Source organism: Rhyacophila brunnea, unplaced genomic scaffold (genome assembly GCF_057557595.1).
Source record: "Rhyacophila brunnea isolate RB1 unplaced genomic scaffold, BYU_Rbru_1.0 scaffold_2, whole genome shotgun sequence".
Lineage (NCBI taxonomy): Eukaryota > Metazoa > Arthropoda > Insecta > Trichoptera > Rhyacophilidae > Rhyacophila > Rhyacophila brunnea.
The window spans coordinates 13,417,696-13,440,892 of NW_028232859.1; the positions used below are offsets into that span (position 1 = coordinate 13,417,696).

The window sequence follows — 23,197 nt, forward strand, 5'->3', positions numbered from 1 at the left end:
CACAAATGAATCCGGCGTGAAATGACTAGCAGCAAATTTTAACATTAGAAGAGATATACAATAGAATATACCCTAGTAGTTGCCAGCTGTTGATCCAACCGGCTGCAGATCTCTTTGTACTCCTGAAGGATGGCAGCACTGCGGGCCACGTCTACCACCGATCTGTCTGCCTCTTGTCTCAACAAGTCCTTTGTCTGATGTTACAAAAATTAAAATATGACCGAATTACCAAAATGACATTATGTGTAAAAATGATATCCAACTATACTTACATGAGATTGGCATCAATTTAATGCATCTAAGGCCGGGAATATACGGGCAACTTCGTGTTGCTGCTGCTGGCAGCAAACGAACTGCCGACCAAGGCAACTTATGCTGCCGTGCTTGGCAGCAGATGTGTCAGCGGGAGCTGGAGTTTACGAACGAATCTCGACGCATATCCAAAATGAATGTTGAAGGAGAAGCTGTGTTGTTTATGAAAGTGTTGTTGCCAGGGCTCGAAATAGACCGGAACGCACCGGAGCGCCGTTCCTGTTCGTGAAATTCTGAAAGATACCGTTCCGGCTCGTGGATTCTTTGAAAATTGCGTTCCGTTTCATGTTATTGAGATAATATTGCGTGTAGGTATGTAGTTTTTAAAGTTGTAAGAACTGATTCGTGGGAAAAAAATTCTCGCGCTGACAAGATGTGTATATTATTTATTAATGATTAGTCCTACAAGGTCTATAATATAATATAGGCTGTTCGGACTTCAGATGTGTTTACAAAAAGGGCTAAAGGGGCTACAGGTCCAGGACCTTAAAACCTTGCAGCGAAGGAATACACAAATGTACGAGCTTCTAGAATTTTGAAGATAAGAGCCCAATTCCAAAGAAATTGACGAAAAATAAGTGATTTTGCAAAAATGAGTAGTGTAACCATTTAAAAAAAAACTACATTTTAATGTTGTATTGGGGGGGGGTAATGTGTATTAGCGCAGAGCCCCTTCAAGTATATGTTATGTTATGATATCCGAAAAATATTTAACATAATTTGATATTTTTTAATGATTATTCAGCGCTCCGGTTTATAAGATTTTCTATTTCGAGCACTGGTTGTTGCTTGTGCTTTTAGTACGTAAAAGAAGACGTAGAAAAACTCGCAGATTTTGGATACATCCTATCATGTCTCAGAGGGCTGGACATGGTGAATTTCATACTCTATTTATGCAACTATGGCAGGATGAAGATAAATTTTTCTGATTGATTGTTTTTTTCTTTCACCGTTTTCGTATCAAAATCTTTAATATATTTAGCACATAAATTGGCCCAAGCATTATTTTTAGCAACCCTATCACTATATTATGATTCACATTTTAGATTCCAAATGCACTCATAGTTTTTTATGTCACTTATAAAAGCATCCGTGTCAAAATTATTGTCGTCCATATTTGGCAAAAACTCGGACTGGAATGACGGTGCGCATGACTAGGCGCCAGGCGGTGAGAGAGGTGGGAGGGGCTGAGTTGCTATACCGGGCAGCTAAAGCTGCCGAGTGTATTTTTGTGTGAGGTCTTGTTCTGTGTGTTTCGAGTGAGGTCGGCAGCAGTGAGTTGCTGTGTGTGTGTCCGTTATGAGTTTTGTATGAAAAATTGGGGATCTCCGAGTTGCCACTGCCGGCAGCAGCAACACGAAGTTGCCCGTATATTCCCGGCCTAAAAGTAATACATTTACACAAATTATGCATAATATACTGCAACCTTCCGGTTTACTGTATCCAATTTCATTTAATAACAACAAGAATTTCACAGAGTTGACCAATTTATATACAGCAAATAATGGGACTAAGAAGAAGTAGAGTATTTTTTCTTTTCTGACTGTCCGTAGCAAGTGATGGTTTTAGATACGTGGACATTGAATCATTCGACAGGTTTGGAGTCCATCTTGTGAAAATGTTATGCCGTAAACCAACATGAGTGTGATAAATACAGTAATAATGTTACCAGGATTTTTTTTTAATTTCGAAAGATTGTTTTATGCTTACATTCCTTAGTGATACATTAATATGTTGGTCACAGTACAATATAGGTACTTTATGAAGCAAAATTTGGCAAAACTTAAATGCATGTCAAACCAAATGGAAACAGTTTAAATCAATTAGGTATATAATATTATGATAAAGTTTACGAACCTCTTCAAGTTGAGTTTGAAGTAATGACTTTTCTTGACTCAGCTGTTCAACTTGCGATCGAAGATGTTCCATCTCATTGCCCATTTGCTCGCTCTCTGTAACTTCTGCAAACATCATTCAAAATTAGATAATAATATGATTATTTTTTATTTTTATTTTATTTATTAAGGAAACAATTTTGAATACAAAAATATGTTTAAAAAAGAAGAGTGAAATTATATTGCAACCGACAAAGTTTCCATGACGTATAAATTATAATATAGTTAAGCCTAACAAGAATAAAAAGTGAGAAAGTAAGAAGATCATAAATATAATGAAATTACATATAAAAATGTGGATCAATTATAGACAAAAAATTATATTATATGATATATACATACATTTTAAATTTGGTTAATATCCATTGTACAAAATTTTGGAGATGGCGCGTTTAAACGAAACAGATGTATTATTGAAAAGATCAACGGTGGAGAAAGACATATTGTAATTTAAAGAAGAGCGCCGAATAAAGGATTTGTGTGCATAATTTGAATCACTACGACTAACATGGTACAAAGCTTGGTTTCGCATAAATCTTGATGGACAGTGGAAACCCACCCTTTCGAGTAGGTTTGGCGAGTCAACAAAACCATTGATAATTTTGTAAAGAAAATACTGATCAGAAAGATAACGTCGACTTTCCAAAGATGGTACCATGAATGATGCAGTGGTCGAAATAGAATTAGCTTCGTCGTTTCTGTCATTATATAAATCATAACAGTAGGTTTTAAAATTGACGTGCTTAAGAAATCGGCTTTGTACTCCTTCGAGAAGGTTTATGTATGTAGCATACTATATGGATTCCACATGACATTTTTATTATTGTGTTCATATATGTAGTATTGATAATTCATTATTATTATTTTTCATTCTTAATTCACGTGCAACATTTATAATGAGATGAATCAAACATGTCATTACTTGCCTTTGGTAAGATTTTCAAACTCCTGCTGGTACTTCTGAAGTTTTCTCACTTTGATAGAGCACGCCTGTTTCAAGATATGCCTGCTCACCTCCTCGGCACGACATTTCTTCGGAAGTGTAACTCTGGAATACATAAATGAATTTGAAATCAAGTGACACCTCATTAAGTAAGTTAGTAACATTATCATTACGCACATCGATGATTATGATAAAGATGTGTTTTGGGTCCTAATTTAATAAGTTTCAATCAACCATTAGATGTTTATATCAGTGGCGAAGACTCAATAATGATTATTTAATATTTACATTGACTTGTAGAGAAATGATTTAATCACAACTATTTTATTTTAGCATTTTAATTTTAACGGTTAATATTATATTTTTTGAGTTGTGTTCTGATTTAAGAAAGAGCAAGAACAGTGCTGATTGACTAAAAATTTATGAATGTTGCATACGTCAAAAGACAGGACAATTATTTATATAACTGACGTTTTATGGCAGATAGAATGACCATTATGACGTCAGCCAGAAAATAGAAGTAGCTCTGTAGTCAAGTACCTAACTATAGGTAACTGAAATTTTATATAGACTATAGACCAGGGGTAGCCAACCTGTTGCATACCATGCGCCAAATTTTTTTCACAGACGCGGCAGATACGACATACAACTCAAGCACCTTTCTACCTTCTTATGTTCACGGTTGGAGTTGGAAAATAGGGATAGGGGTAGGATCTGCTTCGCTTAGGGGTTGAAAAGGTATAACTCAATCACACAATTAAATTAATTAATTTATGCCAGTTCAAAAATCACCCGTTTATTGGTTTACGTCTCGTTGGATGAAGATAACTCTGGCCCACAGTTGTTGCATGTGATGAGAGAGAGAGCTTTGAGCGTTTAGATTTGGCTAGTCTTTCAATATTTCAAGATTCAGTTATGACACCTACTTCAAAAGAATAAATAGGCGCAAAGATGCAATGTGCCACTTGTAATCATCCAATGTGCCACGGTTTGGCCACCGCTGTCATAGACAGACACATAATTTTCAAATGTTACTTGGGTGCAGGGTTAAAATTTATTATCAACTGACTTGGAAGCTATTTTAACGTGTGTGAGAAAATCTCATGCTACTATCAATTAATTAATGAGTGGTACCTAAAATATTTGAGTATTCCCTCAAAGTCCAATTGCATGAGATCTTTTTTAGATCTCGCAAGCAAAGCGAGGGCGACTTGAAACAGCGTGTCCATTCCTTGCAGAAGGAATATGTCGACAATGTGAAATACCTGGAAAGAAATAAAAAATTTATATTTTGACTATTATTATGAGCGACAGGAGACATTATATTCAACGAATGAGAATATAAGAAAACATACCAATGGCAGTGGAAATCTGGCAGTGAATAATGTGAGGAACCACTGGGAAGCAAACATGTGAGGTTCGACACCCATCACAGCAAAATGTGCTCGTAGATCTCCCATTTGATCCTATAATGATAATACATAGCTATTAATAATAGAGTAACTTACAAATAGACAGGTAGTAAATAGATTGTAACGTTATTTTTAATATAGACAAGTATTTAATAAACAAAATTGTAGTGAATTAAAGTTACCTCCATTAGTCGATGCAGTTGGTAAAGTCTTAGGGTAAGAACTTCAAATCCGTCTTTGTAAAGTTCTCGAAGACCGTAACCATACATTAGGCGAACCAAAACACAAAAAGCTTGCTCTTCCGGCATCTGCAATAACAGTATGTACATTTATTATATACATTATATAAGTTATAAAATATGGTACAAGTAGCTACTACAAATTCAGAGCCAGTGAGATTTTCTTTGACATCCTGCGCAAACTTCACATGTGGAACCACTTATAAAGGCTTTAAAATAAAACTAACCCCAGTCGCACATTGAAAACTGTCTCAACTGGGATATAGTTCGGTGGCGTTTGGGCATAACCTGTTAACTGCAAAATGTTGAATTTACAGGAGAGCCATTTTAAGCTTAGAATTGCCCACATAAATTTCAGTTCATTTTTTTGTTTAAAATTGAAAAAAACATTTTAAAATAAATAACTGAAGAAGAATATGACAATACTTACGATTGTCAATTATTTCACTAATTAGGAAAATAAGGTCACTTATCAGTGATCAAACTATGATAAGGTCATTGGTCATGTTTTGACCAAACTAACCACTGTGTTTGTTCACATATCATCATATTATTACAATAGCGTTTTGAGCATTTTAAGTGAAATATAGATATCGGGTTATTACCAAATGGAAGATAATACTACAGTGACCCAATTTTTACTCTTAACATAAAATGACCAAAAAAGCAGTTATCAGGTTATGCCCAAACGCCACCGAGTTGTAAATCAAAACTGGGCGCAATGTTGCAACTTTCTTCCGTGCGCATGAGCGAGGGTATGCCGGGACAGTGATGTCACGCGGTTAGCCGAAATGAATGAAAAGCAGCTCCTGCACATATGCCGGTACTAAATTTTGGTATTATACCGCGCCCAATGTTAGGTGAAATTTGTTGCTTATGACACCGGCTGTTTTTTTTTCAAATTAAAATGTCGCATTCGAGCAGTGTGCATTAAATTACATGTGAAAACCAAAAAAACCACATTGACATATTCAATGTGTTGGCAATCGACACAAGTTTAGATGTGCCACCCCACTAAGTATAGTAATAATTCCAATTAATATATGTATATTTTTTTTCTAAAAAGTCCAATAGTACGAATGCGAAAGGGAACTCAACATGAGTATGATGGGCGGCAAAGGAAACTCGATTCAAATGTTCAAAATTCAGTCAAACAGAAGACAGAGATCCTAGGACCATTATTGCCAATGCTGCATATGTCATAACAATAACATTCATAGATTTTTTGCCTAGATTACCTACAATATTACTACAGCTCTGGAAATCACCATGTTTTTTGTTTGTTTTTATAAATGAGCAGAATAAAAGCAAAAGGGCTTCTCTCCAAAATATTGAAATTAAAACAAATAACTTTATTAATTACTTTTAATTTAAACAATGGTCAAAGTAGCTCAGTACACTCTATTAATATAGTATAATAAAACTTATAATGTACCTAAACCTTCTCAAAATTATGTCATTATTTTAATGCACATATCTCAATGTGTAAGCGAAGGAGAGAAGCTCTTTTGCTGTTAACCTACTGAAATTAAATAATATGGTAGCGATGGATTCGTTAAGTAAACTACAGTAAATCCTCGATAATAAGAACACAGATAAATCGAAAATTTTCATATAAAACCATACCTTTAATACAAATTTCATAATTCGAAATGATTTCAGAATCCTGGCATATAACAATATTCAATAAATCGTAATAAATTTCCTATCCATCCTATTTCATGTTGATTCATTGAATTTTTTAATTGAATTGAATTAATTGAAAGACTTTTCTTAAAACATCATAAATTACTTATTTTAAGAAGGTAATAAAAGTAATCCTGACATTTTATGACCCATTAACACACACGGAACCGGAAATGTGGTAGGCACATCTATGATCGTAAATGATATTTTAATGAAAATCAAAAAAAAAATTTTTTTTTTAAATTTTAATATTTTTCCCCCATACATTTCATAATTCATAATTCGATTTTTTTTTTCGATTTTCGGTCCCGTGATATTCGTATTAACGAGGTTTTACTGTAGTAACTATTAATAATAAGTAATCCAATCATAATCAATTCGACCACATAACCTGATCATCAACTAAAAGATAATAAGCAGCGTTTCTAATTGATAATGTAACGAACACTTACATGCAGAAGTAATGTGGCAGCCACAAAACTCAGTCCCTGACAGTATCCTACTTCAGAATCGTGGACAGCATAAGCCCTCGCTAGTCTCAGAAGCGAATCCTGTCCCAAGCCGCCGGCCTCTCGGAAATGGTCATGGGCGGGGAAGGTGCGGGCAATGTCCCTCTGAATTACACCTTCACATGGACAGTCCTGGAGAAATATTACACATCATATTTTATTATAGTATACAATAACACCTGCTCGATCGAGACCAATCAATAACTTGACAAAATATTGAATATTCTTCAGAGAGAAAGAGAAATTGTAACTGTCCAAAGATGTCTGAATAGGTTTCCTGAATACATTGTACTTGATGAAAACTAATTGCCATCCGTATTTTACAGATCCATGCAAACATTCTGAGCTTTGAAGAATCACCTTCTTCGTCTTCTTCAGCCTGTAGACATCAGTGGTGAAGAGTAACGTTTGGAAGGAAGTAGGCTATGGTGATCCAAAAAAATAGTAAATGAAATGGACTATCAGTCATACTTATTTATTTGCATTGAATTTAGAACATAAATTGCAGATGGTGTTAGTTTGAAAATTCAATAATCTAAAATTAAGTATGCAATAAGCAAAGAAAAAGTTTTGAATTTGAAAGCCTTACATGTCATACAATTTGCCGATCTGTTTTTTTGAATATTATAGTAGATGGCACCTCATTTCTCATATAACTTGATAATAAATTGAGTGCTCGAATACAGCAACCTAAGGATGCATCTGTGATATTTGGTCTACATAACTGTAAATAGTCGCCTAGTAGTAGACATCTACTGTTGGACATAAACCCCTCCCAATCCTTTCCATTGCGAGTGTTATTGGATGTGGAGTATAGTTCTATTCTATTTCCATTCTTTGCAGTCTTAGCCTCATAGGCATTCAGAGAATCTTAGGGGCATCTTTAGTGACCGTAATATGCTACGAAATAGAGATGAAATTCCTAGATATACCTTAGTGATGAGTAATCTGTATGTATCCATGAGATTTTGATGCTTATCAGCATCAGCTAATCTTTGCCAGACTTCTCCGCGTAGAGCCTCAGGTACACCCAGCTTAACTAGTGAGCCCAAAGCCCGCGGTCTATCTCCATTCCAGCTGGAAATAAACAAATTAACAATTAAATAGTTATTCAAAACAACAGACCTAGTAAATATGCAGTTAGCATTGTGAAAATGATAGGACTACAAGCACCTTTATTCAAATCTGCCGCGAGTGTTCCAAAAAATAGTTGTATCCACAATAAATAATATCTTTATAACATCCACGTTCGAAACGCTGCAAATGATTCTCCGAACAAAATGTTTGTAGACTGCGAAATCTTTAACGTGAGACTTGCCGGCGTTGTATCTTGTCTATGGTTTTCGATTTCGAAGTATTGAAAGTACTGAAACGTGAGAGGAGGGGATGAAGTTCTCCAAGCCACCGCCGCGTAAAGATTTTGCACTATAGTGAATATTTTCCACGGTCTCTGTAGTGCGCGAAATCATTAATTAAATTTGTAGATGTCTTACCGTCAAATAATATAAGTATATAAATCGTATTGATTACATTTCAAATATATTTAAGTCGGCTCGCACATCGGAACTCGTCTCGCCTAAAAACGTGTCGAATACGTCGATGTGACGTCATCGTTATTTAACGAAACAACATAACGCGCGTTGCCAAATGGAGCTTCGCAGATTGATCGAATGCAACTGTTTCGTCTGAAAAAAACATCTGGCTGTTGCATTCGACATGTTGCATCCTTCTCGGGCTCCGAGTCGAAGGGTCGAAGTCACAAAGAAACACCTATGAATTGGTCATTCCTATACCGGCTCGCCGATCACCGCATTGAAATATCAATACGTTTCGAAGGCTACGCGCGACTGTCGCTAGATAGATGTGCGAGGTTGTGTCATGCAACACCGGCCAGCCGGTCTCGGAAATTTTGATTTATGGCTGTCAGGCACACGAGGCGAGTTATGATGTGCGAGCCGGCTAAAAGATTATAATACTTACGATCCCATACAATTAAAGGTTTTGCCTAAAATTGCATTAAGATATTTTTCTTTCATTTTAAAATTTTGTAATATATAATATCAAAATGTTCAAGCAAGATTTTCATACAATAAAGTATAGTTTTATTTATATAAATATTCGTTCTCATTGACATCTTAGAATGGGAAATATGTGAAAATAATATTATCACCATTGTTTTATAATTTGAAGCAAGTAGTAAGGTACACATTCGCAATACTGAAATTACACAATGACATCTCGTATTCTCGAGTGTGCATCAAGAAAACGTAAATAATTTGTTATAATGCGCATGCGCAAAAGATGTTGCGCAACTAATTTACCCTGTTGTACAATTGGTGGATCTTCCTGTGATAAATTACCGTGGCATGGGTTCGAGTTATATCAAATTACCAAAATGCACAGCACGATGCCTTGAACTCGCGGTGGGTTTGTGGAATAAAGCTGCAGGGATAATGTTTACATCAGCTACAGGTAATTTCGCATTGTGGATTTATTTGCAACAAACTTCACACCCATTCCACATCTCTCATAAAGTGAAAGTATTTTGACACAATTTTATTTTAGATTTACTAAAATAGTCGATATTAGATGAGCAAATATCATCAAAATATTCTGAAATTTGAAGTTGTTATGAATGAATGGTATTGTTTTATTAATATTACACACATCGACCATACGACATTCACACTTGACTTATACTGGAATCAAAACATTCACATATTTATACAAATGTAGTCAGAGTGTAGAAAAAGGGCGTAACCCTCACAGAACAAATTTTACAGGAGTGGCAAAAAAAGTTTTTTTGAATGATTTTAGTTAAATATTTTAAAAAAAAAATAGCCACAGACATTGGGTGCATGATGATTGATGATTTGGTGAAATATATTTTCGATCTAATAATAATTAAAGTTATTACAGAAAAATCATTAAAATTGAGGGTAAATGCTTTCTTCCTTAAATTAAAACTTAATTAAAGTTCAATTAAAACCTGAAATTAGTTGATAATTCGGCATTTGCGGCTTACTTCGTTTTTATAGAACGTGTATTTAGTTGTATACATTTTTAATATCTAATAAAAGCACTATTCGAAAAATCGAGGGTTACTACCCTTTTCCTAAACACAGTCGATATTATGTATGTAATGCCTGTCAAAGGACAGACCGCATCAATTATTGTACACAGAACGCCAGCCAAATAGACTAAACTCTGAACTGAAGATGGCGGTTATAAACAATGCCGCCATGTTACAATGCGCCAACTTACAAATTATTACTTTTTCTGTAGCTACCAATTCAACCATACTGAAAATGTTCCTGTTATAAGTTCAAAAGGCTCCGGCCAGTTATAGTTAGAACCTGTTAAAACGTAATAAGTAAAATGAAATACACACCTGCGTAAAACTTGTGCCCAGTTTTCCAACACACCCTCACAGCAATCTTTTGATACCTCTCCCGTACCACTGAGAAGCGGTTCATCACCATCTAAAATAATTCAACTAATTTACTTGAACGATCTTCACAGAAGTTTCCAGAGAAATTTATCAGTCGGTGGAAGAATTTATTGTGAATTAAGATATTTGAGGTGTTGCGGATGGAATGAGTACCTGAGACATCATCATCAGGGCTGGGCGGTGCCGGTTGCGAGGTGAGTGGTGAAGGGAGCAAGCTAGAGAGACTCAGCGTCATATTGAGCCGACTTCTGTCTAACTCGCCGGATGTCTCTAGGCTTACGACTTCGTATTGAACACCATACAAATCTGTGGTCTGCAATTCCAAATATAAGTAGGTATGTAATTATCATCAAGATTGCAAAACATGATTTATGTCTGTTTTTTTGGCAAATTGAGTTAAGTATACCTTCAGACTCGTAGTGAGATCTACAAGATATCAAAATAATAAGGTATGTCTACGTCTTACAGGTTGGGAGAAATAAGCTGTGTTAATATGTGATAATGTGTCCATTGTTTTAATTCCTTTCGAAGCTTAAAATTGCTCTCACGAACAATTTAGAAAAACGGACATATCATGTTTTGCCATCTTACTACAGAATATACAAGTCGGCCATTTTAGATAGATAACCTAAATAGCATACAAAGTCTTGGTGGGAATTCTCAGCAATGTTTTATTTATTCTTATCTTTTATCACAAACTCCCAGGAATTGGAAAAGTCACATAAATGTATTGTGACCTCGCTGTGAATCGAGCCCGGAGCCCCTGAATAAAGTCAATGCTTTACATATTGGACTACGGAGGCCGTTAATAATTCAGCGTCCACAGTGAAGTAGGTGCAGGTTATATGCCTCCAAAGCAGTAATAGTATAACTGAGACAACTTTGAATAGCATATAGCGCCCATCGGGCCATCCGACCTGGTCACCACAAAGGACAACATAATGCTTTTTAAAAATTTGCAGTGTTGTATTGCAGATGTGAAGATCTCTTCTTTAGTATTTCCGTAATGTTTTAGCTTTGTTTTTACGTAATATACATAAATTAATTAGAACCATTTTTTTATGTTAATTCTCAGTACTCATCTCTCCCATGGGCGCTTTTTATTAAATTAGGTCTCAGTAAACTCAGTCAAAGCACACTTGAGTGCGTAGCAACCTCAGGATTGGGCGGTCATAAGACCTGCAAGCTACTTCAATATTATGTTGAATATAAAATTATACATTCATGATGTAAGCACTCACCTCTTTAAGGTTGATAAAGAACTGTTGAATGAGTGGCCTCTTGGAGTAATACCAGAATCTCTCACTGGCAGGGAAGACCTTGACGGGTGTCTCCACCACAAGGCGGATGGGCTCCCGCATAGCACGAATCACCAGGTCCACCGCCACCGTCAAAAACACAGGCGGTGGGTCCGCACTGCCTGTGTTCAGCTCCGCAAACGCTGCATCGTAAACTGACCAAAAGGCACTCGCCGTGCATGATGAACCTGCTACCCCTCCTGCGCCATTCACCTGTTTTTATCATGAAGCTTATTATCAAGTGGTAATTTAAAAGAAATAAAACAGAGAGTCATAGTAGCAAACAGGTGCTACAGCTATGTTCCAGCAAACACAAACGAAACAAACCAAACTGGCAGTCCGAAACCGTCAGAAATCATCAGATTTTTTACGGGAACGCGATTTTGACAACTAATAATTAGCGTTGCCACTAAAACAGCAACACATTTATCGAAATGTCAGCTTGTTATGAAATTCTAACCTCCTATAGCTCGTCGTCTAGACGATAATAACACAAATTTAATTGTTGTAAGTATTTATTTATTTTGTAAATGTATAAAATATAAATAATGCTTCATTAGTTCATTTATGAGATTTATATGACTAAGGTTTTTAAAAATTACTTTTGCCAAAGGCTTTTCCTAATCGCCCATTTGTTTGATTGTTTTCATGTCGACATGATGTGACTCGACGACAATCGAATATAAATTGATAAAATCGATAGGTAGTATTAAAGATTAGTTAGATAATATAATACCTGATAATTCCCGGTTGATACAGTAAAACCTCGTTAATAAGAACACTGGAATTTGAAACTCATATACAAACTGTTTCAGATTTTTTTTTAATTAGTTTCATTTCATTTTTAATCAAACAATTGGAAAGTTTATTATGTGACATAAACCATAACAGAATATTCAATGACAAATAAATGATAACTTCACATAACTTTACAGGTAATGAATTACCATTTCCAAAAGCTGCATGTCGGAATGTTTGACATTTCTCCCGGCGGCCAGCAGGACTCCAAAACATCTCTCGATGATGAGACCACTGCCCAGAAGAGAAGACTGAGACATACTCATGCTCTGAAATATGAAATAGGTACTTATTAAATAACTAAAAACATGACACTTCAGTTAAAAACAGTTATTCCTTTGTCGGAAACTACAGGATCTATGGGGACTGAGAAACACAGGCAATTGTATCCAGGCATGTCTACTGAATGCCAGAAGTTCACTGACAATAATTGACTGGAGACAATACATTTAAGGTTTATTTTTACTATTCATTTGTTGTTATCCGGGAATGAAAATAAAAACCCACTAATGTAATTCATTTAAATAGCTGTAAATTCGAATTAATAAAAATTATCAAGAAAACACTCCAATTCGTATTATAAAATGATATCAATTTGTGGTGTAACAATACACAATTATTATTGATTTGTATAATTATGATGATTATTAATTTTCCTCAATATCACAGAACACGAAACATAGTTTTGTACTAAAACAATTTTTTTTACACTGTTATGCAAATATAGCCAACATTATAAGTAGACAAGACAGATCATGTCACTTATTTTACATATCTAGGTACGTGGATAGGCAGCCAGATACATTGAAGTTAATGCCCTACCAAACCACATCCGCCCCGCACCACACCCAGTCTTAATCAGGTGTATCACGAGACCCTACATTTGGTTATGTATCATTTTTTTTTTATAACTGGAAATGTCTCAGGAGCAGTTACTCAAGTCTAAGGACGCCGTGCACTGTGTTTTATTTTTTTAAATTTGTTTCTTTATTAAACTTCACAACAGGCTGTGTAGCCCAATAATAGTGGTAAAACTCCCAGGCTTGAGGAATTTACATATTAGATTATTTAAATATATTTTGACCTCACCGGGAATCGAACCCAGAACCCCGGGATGGAAGGTCAGCGCCTGACACACTGCACCACGAGAGCCGCCATTTACATGACTAAGTGAGTACCCGTGGGAGAGAGGAGCACGTAGAGGCAAAATTAAAAATTTTAGTAAATAACAAAAAGTTAATAAAGCTGCCGAAAAATCTAAGTCAAGAGATCTTAACGTTAGCAATATGACGCCGCAAATTTTCTAAATGCAACAAAACTGGCATTTGTGGTTGAACTGACGTGAGCAGCTCATTCCTTTCTGTCACCGACAGATACAGGAAACCATCATTATTTTGAATATTTATATGAACAATTACAAAAATACTAAAATGTTAAAACAGCTGCCAAAGATAATTTAGTGTGCTAATATACAGAATATTAACTTTTCTGTGGCTACCAATTTCAAATTCAATAAATTGTAGTTTCTTACCTGTGGCTCAAAACCCAATTGGGCATTGGGCAACACCTGCTGAACTGTGATGGCAACTTGTTTATCGAAACCTGCGCGAAGCTTGAAGCCGACGCGCTCTTTCGGTACAACGCTAAACGTTCCCTGTAAGAAAAATGAAAATAATTAAAAAAAAGTTAATTACCAATATCTTTTCTATTTCAATTTCTCTCCGTTACTGATTATATTAATGATAAAACATACTAGGGATGGTCGTTAGTTATTCGCTCAATCAGTTAGGTCTTAGCTCTGGATCAAACGGATTGTAAAAACACAGTATCAAATCCACACACACGGTTTCCTGATATTCTTTTGTACACTTTTTCGTCTATAGGATTAATTAGACAAAGTGATACGTAATATATTCATAAAATTAACTTTTAACAAATATTACATCAAGATTATATGCATAAATGTTCGATAACATAATTGTGATTTGTGTCGAAGTATACATATTAAAAAATGGCAGGCTGCAAATTATAGTACAATTGCTCACTTTTGCATCGGCTTCTCGTATTTCTATACTGCATTCAAGGACGTGCATAAGCTGCCTGGTGCTGTTGGCCTCGGGAGGGACATTGCCCGTGGTGGAGAGTAGCGACCCACTCATACCGCTCATGGTGCATTCGCTGGTCATAGAGGCGGTCATCGAACGTGGGACTCTTTCGAAGGCCTTCGCAAAGCAACCTGAGTAACGTAAAACATATTATTATGGCAGCAGGACAACATTTAAAAAATAAAAATAACATAATTATTAATTATACAGAATGATTGGAATGACTTCAGAAATTAGAAATTCGCAATCAGTATTTGTTTCAATTAACAGCCACTCATATTATATTATCTCTCAGTTTAATACTTTTAACAAGATAAAACGGGAATGGGACGACTGGCCTCCGGACAATTGGACGCCGCACTGTCATAGACACGTGTAGATGAGGTATTTTAATCAGTTTCTATCTACTACTTAGTAGTTTGAATTCATTTTACTCTTAACATAATGTATTCTTTATCGCGGATTGAGAATTACCATGCCTAAGGCTTTATATTAAATAAAAAACTCTTTTTTCGTTGGAACTTAAACATATGCACGATTAAATCATTGTTTACGTCTGCATATTTACATTCTTACCAACTATTAAATCATAATATAATCATTGAATAATATTGAATATTTTTTTTTAAAGTACCTATAAGTACCTAACGTCTATTTATTTTCGAATTCTGTGGCGTTCAGTTGTCCGGTGCCAAATCGTCCTAGACCCGATAAAACATGTCAATATATTACATACAAAGTGTCATAAATTTCACATTTTTGGCAATTCCTTACACATCTTTCCACAGTCATATCCAAGTTCAAATTAATAGGCTGTGATCTACTATCCAGTATCAAAACTGCCAGTGATCTTCAACGTTGAAAATGTCCCATTAAGGCGGACGAAACCGGTCCAAATGTATTAAATAAAAAAGTGGAATAAGTACAAAAAAATTTTGCATTTTATTAATATAAATCAATAATACAATGCAGTTCCACCATGTATTGACAGTTAACACAGAAAAAGAAAACTGCAACACTCTGTCATTGTCATTCTTTAACTTTACTTAACAATAATTGTTATCGTCTTTCATCCACATACTCAAGACATACTCAATTTCCTATTCGTCGACAAAATGATAAATTTTCTAATTGCACCCTTGCATCATCAAACTATTCTTCTACTGTGCAAGAGCTTACTGCGTGCAACTAATAAGAAACTACACCTCAGTTTAAAGCGCGAGGACCCACACTTTCTCTCACTCCTGCGGCAGGTCATGAGAATCAAGTGATACTCTTAATTTGAAATCAACTTTCACGTAAGCTGGTTAAGGAAATAAAAAAAGAAATGGTTAATGTTTACTCTTCAAAATCCCCATGAAATCAAATTATATTACAAATGAATGTAAACGCGATTGACGCGTTGGACATGCCTGCTATATAGCACATAGGTATATGTCAGTGGTATTCAAAGTGTGTGTCACAATACCATGTGGCGTTTGAAAAATTGAATATTTCCAAATAATCTTTGTACAATGCACTGATGTGATCTCATTTGTTACCTCCAATGCTTCTTCCCAAGATATAAAAAAAGTTTTGGTACAATAACTATCTCAGCATAGCAACTGGTTTCAAAAATACTTTCAAGATAATATGGAAACATCAACACGGATTCAAGATCTGAGAGAAATGGTGATAGCTGCAGCAACATCCCTTTTGAGTAGGGAGGTCATGTGTTGCTTGGGAGTGACACGTTAATGTGAATAATACAACTTTTGGAAGTAAATTCCGTGTAGTTGACAAATTTCCATGAACACCGCTGACGAATTATATAATATATGTGTATCTTGTAAAATCTTTACGTATATCCAAAATTAGTAAGGGGCGGCACTTTGCACAGGTCTGTCACTGGGTAGCTGTGTATAGCTTGATTCCAAGATTTGAGAAACTGCATGATAAACAACATACTCATTCATACCACTAACTTGGGGGCGCTATGAAAAAATCTTCACATGCTTAGGGCTCCATGAAACGATAATGATTGAAAAGCACAGAATAGGTAATTAATTATTATTATAAATTATCAACTAACTTGAAACTTGTGAAACAGCTTCTGCTATATGGCATCTGAAACAATAAGCAATGAAACATTAACACATCGACTTTACAACAACACTTCGTTAATTATATACTTCATTGCCTGTGATTATTTTCAACATATTAATGACCCGATAAAATATTACCTGAAGACATGGCACTGAAAGACGGCCGACTCTTTGGTGTCACCGTGGGACCAAGTGAATGCAAAGCAGGGCGCCTGAGGCGTTCCAGCGGCACCTCGGGCGTAAAATAAAATTCTGTGAACGGCATAACGTGCCATCACTGCATTTGAAGCCGCATCGTACAGCCTACCAAAAAGACAAATTATTATCATAAAAATTCCTATACAGCTGTAACATGATCAAGCGAATCAATCACTATATTATTTTTCAAAGATTTTTTCTAGTAGGCTATGTTCAATATAAGGAATGTTACATTTTCAAATCTTGTGAATTATTCATTGAATAAAAGAAATAGTTAGCGCTAATTAAATGTCAAAACGTCAGATGATTAGTCATACTTAATGGCGCTTAACACTATGCGGATGATTTCAATTTAGTGACTGAAGACACCACTGAATCACTGAATAGTGGCATAATTGAGAAACGCAAGTGACAGCTGTCAAAATAAACGGCGTGTATTTTTCAAGTAAGTATTAATAGACAATTTTGATAAGTTTTTAAATTTCAAGTGTCAGAATCTTTAATCATTGGTAAGTATTTATTTCGAAACGTCAGAATAATGTCGCCAGTTGCAATGTGGAGGGTAAAATAATGTTTGAGCAAGTAATTATAATAAAAAATCGGTTGTAAAACTAAATAATCATTATTTAAATTACGTATGTCAGTAGATATAACATATATCCATTATTATTATGATAATTTGACAAGTAAACAACTTTATATGGGATGCAGAGCAATTTAGGGTTACCATCCTCGCACATTAAGAATATTTGTCTATGATCGCATGAATATTCGGTACAAATAACCATTATTGTGATTATTAAAAGAACCTCAGAAGTATCGAAGGTGCAGCAAAAAGAGCTAAGCATATGGGCACACCACAAAGGGAAGACAGATAACCTTAATTCCGATAACTTTAAACCCAAAATATAATAAGTGATCAATTGATTGATTGACAGTTTACAAATATTATGGAAATTAAAAATATATTAAACTATTATTGTCTAATTGAAAAAACCCATTTTATAAATTATTTCTATTGAAATGATTGTGAATTATTTGTCTTCAATAATTGAAATTGCATGCAAAATTACTAAAGTTAAGTGTGAGTTAATGAATTATTTCAACCTCGAAAAAAATTCGAGTACCTACCTAGGTACCTATAAGTATTGGATAACGGAGTGACTTCGAATTATTGTAATTCATCAAATTATTATTGTACCTACTTATAGTAATAACTAAATAATTATAGTAATAGCATCTAAGATCGTACCTACATTAGCTGTTAAAATAAATTACAATTAATATTGCTCGTTTAATAATTTAAAATTGCTTGTGGCTACATAAAAAAAAAAAAAAATTATAATAATTCATCGCAATACTAGGTATCGTTTCAATAATGGCTATTTAAATTTATTGTACCTAATACATAATAATTATGTAGGAACATGTTTATGGATATTATACTCCCGGATAACTTTTATTATTCATAAAAACATCTAAGGACATAATTAATATCATTAATTAAATTGTCATAATTATTATGTAGGGATATTTTTTTAAAACCTTTTTTTACCTATCTAGGTAGGTATGTAATAATGAGAGAATTATACCTTATTGCATGTTTAATTTTATTAAAAATGTTATACGGTAAAATATTGTTCATAATATTACTATTACAACCAAATTTTTCATACATTTTGAATGAGATTGAAATAGCTAATATGATTGATCGAACTAATAAATCGAGTTTATGTGATAATGATATTAAATTATTCAAATAAAATAGATAGGTAGCTGCTTACTGGTTTACATGTCGATGAGAAAACAATAATTAACTAAGTATAATAAAAATCTTTTAGATATGTAGGTAACGAAACTAATAACATCGAGACAATTAAGGCATATTAATAGTACATTTTGCTTATTTCAAAATTACAGAAATCGATTAATTATTATTATACCAAATAGTTTTATTTATAGTAGGTACCTACCTACTCTTTTGTATCTTCATTGATGATCGACACTGACTAGGCATTTTGATTTGGGGAAAATATTGTTAATTTTTTTCAAAATTTATAATAACCTGGCCACACTGATCACCGTTGACATGTTTACAAGCCAAGCGTCCTTTCAATTTCTATTTATCATTATTTCCTTCCATCGTCTTCCCATTGTCGAGTCGTGTAAACAATTATTGTGACTTGCCCAGAAGTAAAATATTTTTATTATAATATCACGTGGCATTATATTTAATACACGAGCACGTGGTATATTAATTATCAAAATTTAATCTGAATGCGGTACTAAGTCGAGAAACAATAGATTCATTCGCTGTCTACAAAGAGGTATGTAAAATTTTTATTATTTCATCAATATTATTATAATATATATTACCAATACTCCTTTGCTTATTAAGTAAGAATAACATTAATTCCCGTTGGGAGATTAAGTGAAAGCTATGACCACTAATTTTTCGCCATTCGAATCGCTGTTACCATTTTGTCGTTTTCCATTAATGAAATGACTGCTGCATTTACGTGGCGTGTACTTGACAGAAGCTAGGATTTTGAGAATTGTTTTACCTTACCGGCCCTACGTTGAAGCCAATGGTTAAAAACCTTCAGTGGACTGGCTAAAACGATGGCATACATTGAAAGAATTTAAAAAGAAGTCTGATAGTTGGGTTTATTTGTTTGAAATGCCATTGACGGTGCGCGGCGTCACAAGCATCACAGACGTTTTATGGCGGTCTACCGCTGAAATGTGTCAAAATCGCTTATGGCTTTCGCACATCTATATATTATCGTAATTTAAACCCTGACCAGGTTAATATTTATTGTCAAAATTTGACGTAAGCATTGGGACGTACTATAACTATATCAATATTTTTTTTTTATCTTTTAGTTGCTGTTTGTACCTAAAAAAATGGAAGGGTACTTGGAGATGTATATGTCAGATGAATCAACGGAAGATGTTACCCTAAATCCAACATTTAACAATGCACGTCGAAGAATGAAGAGGGAGAGAACTTGGGAGAAAATTATGACGTATAACTGCAAGGAAGATGCCGAGACCGCAGTGAAAGCTGAAAAAATTTGGAGCTTTCACTATAGAAATGCAACAATTGAAGGAAGTAAAATTTATTATCGCTGTAATGCAGTCAAAAAGAGGGCGCAGCAATGTGATGCTGGAGTATATTTACTTTTTGATAGCAGGTCCGACAATGTGTTTTTATTTAAAGCGACTGACCCCCATACCCATGCGGAAGACTTGGCACCAGTAAGGCTCTCTGATGAACTAAAATTGGAAATAAATGCACTATTCGAATTGAAAGTGAAACCGAAAAAAATGACGCAAATTTTGTTAGAAAAGGGATATCAATTCAAAAAAACACAATTGAATAATTACTTATCCAGAATGAAGAAAGATATTTATGGACCAAGCCAGATTAGTATGGGCGAACTGGAGCAGTGGTGCTTGGACCATGCAACGGTACCAGAGTGTGATGATACCGCATATGTGATTGCACATAGATTTAAATATAGCAGTGCGGATGATAATGAATCAGAATTTGGTGTATTCGTCTCAACGAATCGGCTCTTAAGAAATGCTGTTAAGTCGAAAAATATCCACACAGATGCAACATACAAATTGGTATGGGAAGGGATGCCTGTATTGGTCATAGGGTGCACTGATGCCGATCGCCAGTTTAATGTTACTGGAATGGCAGTCTGCTCCCATGAGCAAACTGCAGACTTTATTTTTATTTTTCGAGCCCTGGTTACGGGTGTCTGCAACGTAAACGAGACAATTAATCCTGATTATCTCATCTCGGATGCATCCCCTGCCATACGAAATGCATTTTGTCATGTTTTTGGGGCCGATAAATTACAAATAATGTGCTGGGCCCACATGCGGCGAAATACTAACAAGAAAGTGGAATCTTTGGTCGATGCCCGTTACAGGATGGCGATCATGGCGGACATTGATTTGCTGCAGTTGGCGCCTAATACAAAAGTGTTTCAAAATGCAGTGCCGCTTTTTATAAACAAATGGCTTGACATAGGTGAATCTAACATTATTACATATTTTAATATGCAGTGGCTAACCACACACCAGAATTGGTACGAAGGAGCTGCCGAGCGAACTCCATCGACTAATAATGCACTGGAGGCATTTAATTTATGTATAAAAAGAGAAGAGACATTCCGGGAAAGGTTGCCTGTTGCAAGATTTCTTCAGTTAACTCTCCAGACATCTGAGAAATGGTCGAAGGACTATTTCCTAGGAACGAAAATCATCCACTGCACAACAACAATTGAGTTGCGACACTGGACAGAGGGATATCAATGGGCAAAATCGGATGTGAGGGTGACAATTAAATCTTCACAGGATAATATTACCCAATATTTTTGTCCGTCGGCTGGTTCCACACAGGTGACATCGGAAGAGATTTCTGGTGTTACCCAAATGTTATGGCGTACGTTCGACGAGTACGCAGATATGGCGTTTAAAGTGTGGATAGTGGAAGTGCCCATTGGGGAAAATTGGGTAAATGGGAGATGTAGTTGTCCGAAATATTTTAAGGAGTACATGTGTAAACATTTAATTGGTTTGGCTATACGCCTGAAATATGCTAAACCTCCTCCGGCCGCAAAACAAATCCCCATAGGAAAGAAAAGGCAAAGAGGGAGGCCAAAGTTGGCAACCCGAGCTCTTTTGATAGATTAAGAATGTGTTAGTAATAAGTTTGTAAATAAAAAACTTTTAATGTTTGGCTGTAAATATGTATGTTTTGTATTTTTTATAATCATTGTCGAATGCTAATGGTTGGTCGTTTGTAATTGAAAGGTTTATGTTAGCGATTGACTGTATCTGTGTTTTGTATTTTCGATTTGAGGAGTATGTATTTTATACGATCATTGTCGAATGCTAATATGTAATAATTCATCATCATCGCGGTTTCTTTATGGTAGTAAGTTGTCGTTTGTAATTGAAAGACTTTGTTAACGATTGACTGTATCTGTGTTTTGTATTTTCGATTTGAGGAGTATGTATTTTTTACGATCATTGTCGAATGCTAATATGTAGTAATTCATCATCATCGCGGTTTCTTTATGGTAGTAAGTTGTCGTTTGTAATTGAAAGACTCTGTTAGCGATTGACTGTGTATCTGTGTTTTATATTTATGATTTGAGGAGTGTGTATTTTTTATGATCATTGTCGAATGCTAATAGTTATCATTCATCATCATCGTGGTTTCTTTATGATAATAAGTTGTCGTTTGTAATTGAAAGACTTTGTTAGTGATTGACTGTGTATCTGTGTTTTTTGTCTTTTTTTATAATCATGAAGTGCTAATCGTTGCCTTTAATTGTTATCGTGGCCATTGTCAAATCACAGCAACTCTGAATTTGTATCTAAAAAACTTTGTTTCTAAATCATTATAACTGAGTTTTACCATGCTGAAAGGTCAGTTTGATCAATGTTGTATTTTAATCTACTGCATTGAGTTTGTGTTTTTGATTCAGTTACCCACTGTATTTTTAAATATTAATTATTCTCATCAAAGTCAGTTCACTTTTTATAATTGTGTTTCATGTAATTGTGAAGAGACCTTAAATATAGTCATATTTGTGTAAATGTGTAGGCTTGTGTGTTACTTAGAATGGGATTCTTATGTCGTCTATCCCCATTGATTTTGTTAAAATATTTTGATTGTCTTAGGAAAAATAATAAATGTATTTTTTTGTAAACTGAAGTCTGCCTTATTATTTATTCTAATGTCGAAAATATAGGTACCTATAATAAACTATACAAACTGAAGTATGCCTTGTTATTTATTGCAATGTTGGAAAATACATTTTATAATACCCACTATACAACAGAACTCAATGGAGCATGTATTTTCAATGATCTAGGCCAGAGTGTAGATCCAAAAAACAGGTATGTAATGAACATTAATTTGATAAAAATAATTCTGTTGGACCCAGAGCCAACAGTTACAGCTGACGGCTAAAACGAATTTCTTAAGAAATCTGTTCAGAAGATCCAAATTGTTTCGTGGAGCCATTTTTTGGATACATTCATTATAGAAAAAAATACTATTCTAGATTTCTAGTGGTTGGGAAGTCAACTGTCATCTGTCAAGGTACAACATAACCATAGACAAAAAATATGGTACAACTAACTTATTTATTAGTCTATGGTATAACCCTCGTTGGAGTGCCAGAGAAGAATACTATCCTACAAAAATTTAAAAAGCGGCCCACTAAATTATTTCTG

General features: G+C 34.8%; 1 protein-coding gene across 2 annotated transcripts in view; it reads right to left on the reverse strand.

Moving 5' to 3' along the window:
* GAPcenA (GTPase activating protein and centrosome-associated) overlaps nt 1-23,197 on the reverse strand; it is a 55,082-nt gene that overhangs the window by 3,754 nt on the left and 28,131 nt on the right. For both annotated transcript variants that reach the window (XM_085947411.1, XM_085947410.1), the window contains exons 6-21: nt 16,871-17,035; nt 16,720-16,754; nt 14,589-14,779; nt 14,075-14,197; nt 12,693-12,812; nt 11,689-11,958; nt 10,601-10,760; nt 10,388-10,478; nt 7,929-8,073; nt 6,940-7,128; nt 4,745-4,870; nt 4,506-4,616; nt 4,285-4,415; nt 3,134-3,255; nt 2,170-2,273; nt 72-194 (exon numbers count right to left, since the gene is read on the reverse strand). In XM_085947411.1, coding sequence (XP_085803537.1) covers nt 72-194; nt 2,170-2,273; nt 3,134-3,255; nt 4,285-4,415; nt 4,506-4,616; nt 4,745-4,870; nt 6,940-7,128; nt 7,929-8,073; nt 10,388-10,478; nt 10,601-10,760; nt 11,689-11,958; nt 12,693-12,812; nt 14,075-14,197; nt 14,589-14,779; nt 16,720-16,754; nt 16,871-17,035 — 2,206 coding nt within the window. The remainder of the gene's footprint in view (nt 1-71; nt 195-2,169; nt 2,274-3,133; nt 3,256-4,284; nt 4,416-4,505; nt 4,617-4,744; nt 4,871-6,939; nt 7,129-7,928; nt 8,074-10,387; nt 10,479-10,600; nt 10,761-11,688; nt 11,959-12,692; nt 12,813-14,074; nt 14,198-14,588; nt 14,780-16,719; nt 16,755-16,870; nt 17,036-23,197) is intronic.